General features: G+C 42.8%; 1 protein-coding gene across 3 annotated transcripts in view; it reads right to left on the bottom strand.

Moving 5' to 3' along the window:
• The window catches only part of UBAC2 (UBA domain containing 2), an 88,184-nt gene extending 87,193 nt beyond the window's left edge, over positions 1-991 (bottom strand). For 2 of the 3 annotated variants that reach the window (XR_008533873.2, XM_054628523.2), the window contains exon 1: positions 783-983. Coding sequence is in view for 2 of the 3 variants with exons in the window: in XM_054628523.2 (XP_054484498.1) it covers positions 783-813 (31 nt within the window). In the remaining variant the exon portion in view is untranslated. Of the gene's footprint in view, positions 1-782 lie in introns of all 3 variants that reach the window. The other variant, XM_054628524.2, reaches the window with a different exon arrangement.
• Positions 992-9,201: the final 8,210 nt, after the last annotated feature.

Genomic DNA, 9,201 nt, shown 5'->3' on the forward strand with positions numbered 1-9,201 from the left:
GCAGTTTTCCAGTCCCTCTTTTCCAGACCTGTAGTGCTGCCTGGGGTGGTTGAGACCCAAGTGCAGGAGCCGGCACCTGACCTTTTTGACCCTCCTACTGCTGGGTCTCAGCCCATTGATCCAGCCCGTTCAGAGAGCTCTGCAGAGCCCTCCTGCCCTTCAGCAGACGGACAGATGGACACTCCCTCCCGTTTTGTAAGGAGCACGCAGTTAGTCAGCAAAGCTTTGACTTAGCATTTGTCCTCGCCTGCTCTTAGGACTGTGGTGCCCAAGTCCACACCGCAGCCAGGTCAGCTCCTCGCTGCTGCTTCCAGACGCTGCAGAGTCTGCGTCCTGTAAAACAAGCTCAGAGCCAGCCCCAGATACCTGCCAAGTCAGTTCAGGTAGCACCGGGACATTATTTACATGTGCCATGCAGAGCTAGGGGCATGTTACATTTGCCTTATCAATAAACTGGATTTAAAAAATAAGTTAAATTTCACATTTAGAAAAGAGGGGTTGTTTGCGTTTTCTGATACGTATCTTGGCACGGAGATCTACATCGATGCATGCAAATACATATAAACACACAGAGAGACACGGACAGGCAGACACATACACAGGCAGACACACAGACACATACACAGACACACCCGCGGCTCCTCCCGCCGTCACGCAGTTTAAAAGTCCAGCCAAGAGAGGACCGAAGCCAGCGGCTCCCCCGGGGCCGACGGCGGCAACGCCGCCCGCACTCCCACCCCTGGCCGCCGCCCTCCCCGGACCGCGGCGGGGCCGGTACTCACAGAACCCGTTGGAGCCGGTGCTGGTGAACATGGCAGCGGCCCGGCCCGGCCCGGCCGGCGGGCGCGGCTGGCGGAGCCCCCGAGGTCGGGCAGCCCCTGAGGAGCCGCGGCGGGCCGGGGCCGGGGCCGGGGCCGGGGCTGGGGAGGGCTAAGGCAGCCGCGATGGGCCAAACGCCGCCGCCAGGCGACCGGGCGGCGCCCCCTGCCGGGCCCGCCGGGCGAGCGGGGCCGCGGGCGGCGCTTCGGCGTGCGTGTGCTATCTGTAATTACTCCTGTCTTCAGAAATGGGGAGAACTTCTCTCCACTGAGGGCGGCAGAGCACTGGGACAGGCTGCCCAGGGAGGGAGGCATGGTGCCTCCCTCTCTGGACACATTCAAAACCCACGTGAGCACTTTCCCGTGTCACCCGCTCCCAGTGACCTTGCCTTGGCTGGGGCGTTGGACTAAACGATCTCCAGAAGCCACTTCCAGCCCTAACTACTCTGTGATTTCGTGGTTCAACACGATTTGAATTTTAAATTTGTAGGTGCCTTGAGGAAGCCTGACTCCTTACCCTTGGGAAAACTCTGGCCCTCGAGGCTCACCCTGATCTGGGGAGTCCATCAGGTAAATGTCTCATTAGGAGCTGTGGGTGAGCTGTCATTGCAGCTAATGGAGACACAGCCAACACAGACAGCAGAGTTTGGAGAGCTTTTCAGGTGGCCCAATGAAGGTGTCTGCTTTAGGATCAAATTAATTCCTCCCCAGGCTCCACCAAGGGACCACATTGAAGAGATCACCACGAGCTCTAATGGCACATCAGACTCCAGCTCTCTAACAGCAAGGTAGGCACCCAAAATGAGGTGAGCCAAATTCCCGATTTCATAGGAGATATGGTATCATGAGGCTGAAACTATTAGGGCACCGAATTTCACTGACATGTTCATGAAAATGTAGAACTCAGACTTTACTGAAATAAATCATGCTGGGCATTTAAAAAGGTGACAATGCTTTGCAGCACAAGGTGCGTGTGCTTTGTGTTTGTGTGGTGATGGAACTGTGGGTCTCAAAGTCACATTTACCTTACTGCAGTACAAGAGTGAAAACAAATGCCACTCTGGAACTGCAAAATGTGACTTGTCAGCTAGGTAACAATTTTTAAGTAGGCAACCAATAATAAGAAATTTTAGGTAAGTAATATATTTCTTATATTCCATACATTTTGTTATATACCATAAAAATGGATTTTAATATTTGCATTCAAATGCAATTATTAGCCAGCATTCAGAAATGCTGAGTTCCCAAATCTTTATAAACATAATCTCTTAAACACTGCCAAGGGGACATAAAAAGACCTTTTGCTTTGGCTCACAAAGGCTTCAGCTAAGATCAGCATATCAGCATGTATTTTTCAAATGGCCAATTTCCAGCACTAACTTCAGATTTGTGTTGCTCACTTGTCCTCTCTATACAAGGCCTGCATCAGGCAGGTGGGATTGGGAGTCACAATCCGCTCACAGAACAGGAGGTATGTCTAAACCAGCCAGGAGGAAGAGACAAAGAGATAGCACATTGGAAATCCTGACTTATCCCAAGCTGAGGTTCTTTCCTCTGAAAAGAATCTAAATTGGATTCACAGCATGAAACCCATCCATACTTTGTGTCTTTGGCTAGAGACAACCAGCTTACTCTCTGCTGTTAAAGCGCAGCTGGAAGAAATGATTTGCTACAGAAATTTTCCTTCTTTCTTTCAAATGCAAATGACTCTGGCTGCTGTATGCTACATATGCAAACTCTCTCTTGCCAGTGCACTGCTGAATGCCTGTAACCACACAAAAGCGACAGGCAACCCTCATTTCTAAGGAATGGAAGGTAAATAAGGAGGTGCAAAGCCTGCAAAGCTTGTAATAGCTCCAGCGTGAAACCTCTTTGGGAAAAGCTTGGGTGTCTCCTGAAGCTTTAGGGCTCTAATGAGGTACTCATGGGTTAATTAATTACCATTTTGAACTTTTTTGACTAACCGCCACTTAAAGTAATTAAGCCTTTTTGTGGATCTGGCTTTACTATAGGTGAGGATAAAACCTGAAAACTTTTCCAGTATTGCCTGTGTAATAGGTTTAGGAATGTTGTTTCAGTGCTGAAGACAAAACTTGCCTTTTTTTCTCTTCTTTCAGTCTCACAGAATCAAGTGACAGAGCAATCATTATTTAAAAGTTTACAGTCCTAAGAGCTAAGGCCTAGTATTTTTCTGTTTTATAGGCTCTGTTTTGAAGGTTTCCCTAGATTGATGTCCTGCAAGGTAATCACATTAGAGGGATTCTCCTCTGCCACGTCAGGCGCTAGAATTGGATTCAAGTCATAATCACTGAACGTACTAGAGACTTAGGCATGTATTCCACTCAATGAGGATGCATTTGGGAAATGTTTAAGGGCCTTTTTGAAAGCTGCTCTGTGGACTTGTTATCATTGACAGATACAGCGAAGCTGGATGAGTAGCAATAGCTGGAAAGCTTCTACCAACAGCAAACCAAAACCCTAGCAGATTTGTCAATACTGCTGGAATACAGGCAGCTGGCTCTCAATCTATTTGCTGCTATCTTATAAATGTCTACAAATACATTACAGAGTCTGTGAAACCCCTGATGTTTTTATCCCTTTTTTTTTTAATTATTATGTCAATATTTCTGAGATTACAGCAGATGAGATCCACTATGTATTTTTGAGAAAACTGCACACCCCTTGCTAATAATTATAGTTTCACATACTGATTGAATAGTAGAGGAAATGTAGTTTTTGCCCTCAGATAGAGTGCCAAGCAGAGAGGTATTTTTATCACAACACCATTGCTGTCAACTGGTAGTGTGTCATAAGAATTAAGCAAATTATTTGCATTGTTGAACTATACCATGTTGACTACTTTGGAGTTAAATGAAATCATCAGTCCTCATGCTTGCCTTGGAACATATCCCAGAATAGGAAGGCTAGCACTTATCTACTAATCTACTCAGAACAAGCTTAGAAGGCTTTGACACTGCTCAAATGTCAGCTTGAATATCTCCCATTTGTTTATTACATCTAGTTAGTGGGGTCAATGTGGTATGGTCAAAAGAAAGTTATTTAAATTTCCTGCTCAAAAGAAAATCCCAGGAGACTGGAATTTAGATTTCTAACTATTTTCTAATATGATTAGGTTGCTTTCTTCTCTGAACTTGCAATGTTTCTGAAGCAATTCTTAATTACTAATTAATCTCCAACAGTCAGATTCTCCTCTGGCATAAAGAATGAAGGACAGCAGCAGAGTAAAACAGGATGGAAATGTAACACCTTGCTTAGGAACATTCTGACTAAACTCAATGCAGGTTAATGATTCTGCGGGTTAATTGCAAATGTTCTCTGTCTCTTTGACATCTAGGGTTTCCATGGCATTCATGGTTAGCTCTTGCAGTTATTAAAATTACCTGGAATATTAACAGATACATAGAGAAGTTAATGCTAAATTTAATTATTTCAGTAAATTCTCCCTACAGTTTCTAATCTTTGTATTCAGTTACAGAAGATGTTAAGGAAAAAGCTGTGCAACACACATGCCCTGCAGAGGAAAATTCAGCAGCAGTGCAGCTTGCTGATAGCAACTTGCATAGGAACAGGAGGAAGGACAGAAGGCAGAGACTCACTCTGCTGAAATCAGACTGATTTAACCTGTACCTTTCCAAAATTATTGAATTTCTCTCACTCCTTCAGAAGTGAACGAGACTTTATACTGCAGCAGACCTCCTGTCCTTTTAAAGTCTAGTGTGATCATTTTATTACATAGTTTTGGGGGTTTTTACTGGAGCTAGAAGATGCAGAATGTTTTCTAGCTCAGTTCTTTCCATGTAGAGCTAGTAGGCATATAGTTAATAAGGGGCAATGGAGTGGCTGAAGGAACATTGGGCTTTGTTTGTTATTTTTGCAATTGATTTTGCATCACACTATAATAAAAAGTTTAGAATGCTCAAATATGTTCCATTAGTTAAGGTGCTAAACTTAAAATGCCATGTTAAACCTGAATGCCACATCAGTGTCTAATAACATGAATGTGGGCAGCTATTGCTTCAGTAACTCAAACACATCACTGTCTTGTTTTTCAGCTGGACCTCCTGAATGGAAGGCAATGACAGTGCAGTAACAGTTTAAGGTACTGGCTTATCTGGAGCTGAGCCACATGCACTTTTACCCTGCAGGTCTTAACCATCACTTCCCTTTCAACCATCAGTCATTTGATCCCAAGCACTGGCACCAAATGCACCCAGATTTTGGCATCTCTGTGTTCAAGGTGCAGCACCGAGCACTTGATCAGCAGCTTGGTCTCTAAGTACTCATAAAACACTGCTTAAAGGTACTTAAATTCCGTGTCACATTTATTTTCAATAAATTTATTTCAATAAAGGTTGAGATCCTGTGAAAAACAAGAACATATGGCAGGCATCACCAGGAACCAGATCGTAATACAAACATATTGGGAAAGCAAGGTTAAGATAGAATATTAAAAACTCAGATTAAAATCAACAATTAAGAAGCATCAGAATCAATCTGCCTATGCTCATGTTTTATTTCACTTAGATGAGACTTCTTGTGAGAATTAAAAATGCACTGGTCTGGCTGCCCTTGTTTAAGCAGCTGTCGCTGCATTTTAGATCACTCATTTGAAGGCCATTAATTTACTGCAAAGTAAATTGTGAAACATAGTAAGCATTAGCAAAATGATAATGTTTAAGCATAGTGCTCAGAAGACCCAATTAAGGAATCCATTAGGAGGGCAAATAATTATGTATAGCATTGCATAACACGATGTACTTTGCATATCTGTGTTCTCTGATGCATACAAGAGATCAAGTACTAGTCATCTATTTCAGACTGAATTTATGTCAAAGAGTACCTTTGAGATCTGGAGCATATGCTAAATTACCCAAGATAACTATCAGTGATAGCAAAAACACTAGAGCCTTTAAGATGCAGAAAATTATTTGCATAGTTCCACACAGGTACGACTGTGCTGAAATTGCCTATTCTGAAAATCAGATGTTAGAAGATATTTATAAAGTTTTTAAAGGCCTTCCTTATCTCTGATAGCTACCCATATTTCTCAGATATCCTCATCCTCTTGCTTCACATCCATATTGTAATGCTATCTATGTATCTCCACACAGTGCAAAGATTATTAATCACCTGTGTTTACACTTGGAGGCGAATCTGTGTTTAAGGGAATACCTGATGAGCCACATCATGATTTTATCAGGCTGTAGCATAACACTGCTAAGAGATTAAAAGAACCAATAAAGCTTTAAGCAGTTCTCATTATTTCATTTGTATTGGAGTTAAATTTGAACGTGAAGGAATAGTCTTGTCTTTTTTTCACCTAATTACTGAAATCAGAAGAAGTTTGTGTTCATATAATTTTATTGAAATACAATGATCTCTCAGAAGACCTTGCAAAAGAATAAAGGATGTTAATCCCAGCAATATACTTGCACAGTATTTGCAATAGAAATATGTACACCTACAGGAAATAAGCATTCCTAGGTTTTCTTTTCTCCTCCATAAATGTTGGTAATGGCAAAGTTAGGTGTCAAAAAGCTTTAGCATACAAAAGTGTGAAGTTTTGCCCAACTGTGTCCTTTAAATTGCCACCAGAAAACAAAACTGCTTTTCATTATCAGAAAGAGGAACTACTGCAAAAACAATCAGTGTATTCATAAATAATATTTAGGTATAGTACAGCTATTAAAATCACAGAAAATGTGGTTTATTACAATTATTCTTGATTCTTTGCTATACTCTTTCCAGTATGGATCATTATCTGTTTGCTGCTACAGTCATTGTAATGCTAGGTAGATTTCTAAGACTGAAGATTGGATCTAGTCAGAGACTGAAATATAAAACTCATTAAATGCAAAAATTGGCATTCTCACTGCATAATTGCCTTCTCTGCACATAGGAAGCATTTCTTGCTTTACTTGCTGAACACAATTTCATATACTTAATAAATTTTTAAAATATCTAGCGTGCTTTATAAATTGGGGTACTATAAAAATCTGTGGTTGTGGGGCTAGTTGTAGTAGAAATCACCAGCAGTGGCAAAGAAGTCTTTCCTGGCATGATGACTCACTCAGCTGCCATTCTGGGCTCTTCCTCACCTCACCCAGGAGGTGGGACAGTGTCACTCTCCGGTCAGCTGGCACCACAGTGAGAGCAGTTTGCCACTGAGCTCCCAGGACAGACTTGACTGGGGTGTTACACCAGAGAAACAATTCGTGTCACCACAATTTTCAAAGTAAACCCCAAAATGCCTGGGTGATGAAGCTTCCAGGGGATCTTCCCACATGGCCTTCAGCCTGGACAGACCAGCCTGGGCTGCAAGCCTCACTGCTCCAGGGTGGCTCCTCTAAGCAATTGCAGCTGCACTGAGGAAAAATGAAACAGCGATTGGGAATTCATTGCAAGAGGAGGAACTGGAAGGCCCTATTTGAAGAGTATTTTCCTTTAGTATTTTAATATTTTCTATTTTACGTGTGCTGGAGCTCTTGCCACAGACTCCTCTGGGAACATAGGCAATGTTGGGTAGCTGGGTAGCTGGAACCCAGACCTGTCCTCCTGGCTTATATATTGATCTGGCAGTTGTGCTAAAGGTTGAGGCCATTTTTGGCCCTTAAGAAATAGTAATGAAATACTAAATCTTCTCATACTAAAGCTCAAGTTTATTGCTTTGTTCCTACTGTAAACTAAGCTAGCAAACTTTTCAAGTGGGAGAAAAATAAACCAGGAAAGTCAATACACTTCTTTATACGTACCAGACATGCGTTCATTGCAGCATTTTTTCCTTAGGTATGTATTTGCTCTGAGTATTTATACTAGTAACTATATATTTTCCACATAAGCCATGTTACACAGGTGACAAGAAAGGGTTAGTACACGTACTTCATGAGTATTGGATGGGACACTGCTGTTGATTAATTTTTTATTGTAATTTGGTATGCTGTTGTATCATTTTGTATGTGAATGTAAATTGTAAAGAAAGTTTTCTCAGCCATTCTCCTACAGTTAAATTCCAAATTTTGTGGTAGTTAGTCCTTCCACAACAGCATGGGTGAGGTCTCAATGAAAAATGATTTGAACTTATTGTGCAGTCAGTATGAGTAAGAGCTGATATGTTTGTGTATACAGGAGAAGCAGCTTTTCAACTGAATTCAGCATCAATGATTTTGCTGGTGACATGTACATTTGGGGGCAAAAATTAACCATTTGTATCCTAGGCTGCCTCACACAAATCCCAGAAATTTTGCTTGCTTGTAAGTTAATTGCTTTCTTCTGAAGGTCGTTGTGTAGATAGACACCATGCCCAGGAAAAGCACCAATTTGGGGCTTAAGTATCAGCATTTGATGCAACACTTGAGATGCGTCAGTACATTTTGCTGTAAAACAGGAAAGAAAAAAAAAAAGCAACAAAAAAAGAGCATGTCAGCCCCAGGTGATTTATGGCCTGATTCACAGTGCCCTGAATTCATCAGCCAGAAGCCTGCTATGTTTTCAGCAGACGTTGGCTCAGATGGGTGCACTTTAAACTTCCAAACCGCAGAGAGTGCAGCAGCAAGCCGGGGCAGATGGAAAGTGGCCGTCACGGGCGGGATGATTCCGGGAGCAGATGGGCTCTGCCGCGCTCCGCCTTTCTGCTGAGAGGGGAGCGGCAGGACGCGGAGCTGACATCCGCTGGGAGGCCGCCTTTGCTCCTCATGGATGGCCATGGCATGAATGGAGATACCGAGCAAAAAGAGAGAGGAAGGGAGCGGTCCGGGAGGAAGGCTGGGTGGAATGTGCGGAATTAGCACAGGGTGGAGCAAGAGACAGGAGAAAAAAGCAGAGGCACGCTTGGGGTTATGCAATTTTGCAGGTCTTAACCCCTGCCACAGGCGGAGGAGGAATCCATAAAAAGCTCTGAGGAGGAGAAGTGGTAGGGGGGATTGACAGGAAAGGTAACACCAATAGCATGGAGCCCATGGTCTGTGCAGGGTGGCATGATGACTAAAAAAAAAGAGAAAGAAAGGATGAAAAAGAAAATGAGATGAAGGAAAATACTACAAGCAGCATTACTGAATTATGTTGAAGAACTCTGGTAGCTTTGTATGTGGTATCCACTGTGTCTCCTTCTTTTCTGTGAGTTCATAGAAGAAAAGGTTTTTCTGAACTGTACCAACTAGGGTGTTCTGAATTCTGAGTTGCTTCATATTCCACACAAGGCGTAAAGAAGTGCAAAAAGTGTCTTTCCTGTGTAAAATGCAAGTATTATGGGACCTTGTGAGTGTGGGTGTAGGCAACACACAGCAAAACCCTTCAAATAATGTGCAGGTAAGTAACTCTTCTTGGAGAGTACTTGCCAATAAATGTTTAGTGTACATGCACAGAG

This window comes from Agelaius phoeniceus, chromosome 2 (genome assembly GCF_051311805.1).
Source record: "Agelaius phoeniceus isolate bAgePho1 chromosome 2, bAgePho1.hap1, whole genome shotgun sequence".
Lineage (NCBI taxonomy): Eukaryota > Metazoa > Chordata > Aves > Passeriformes > Icteridae > Agelaius > Agelaius phoeniceus.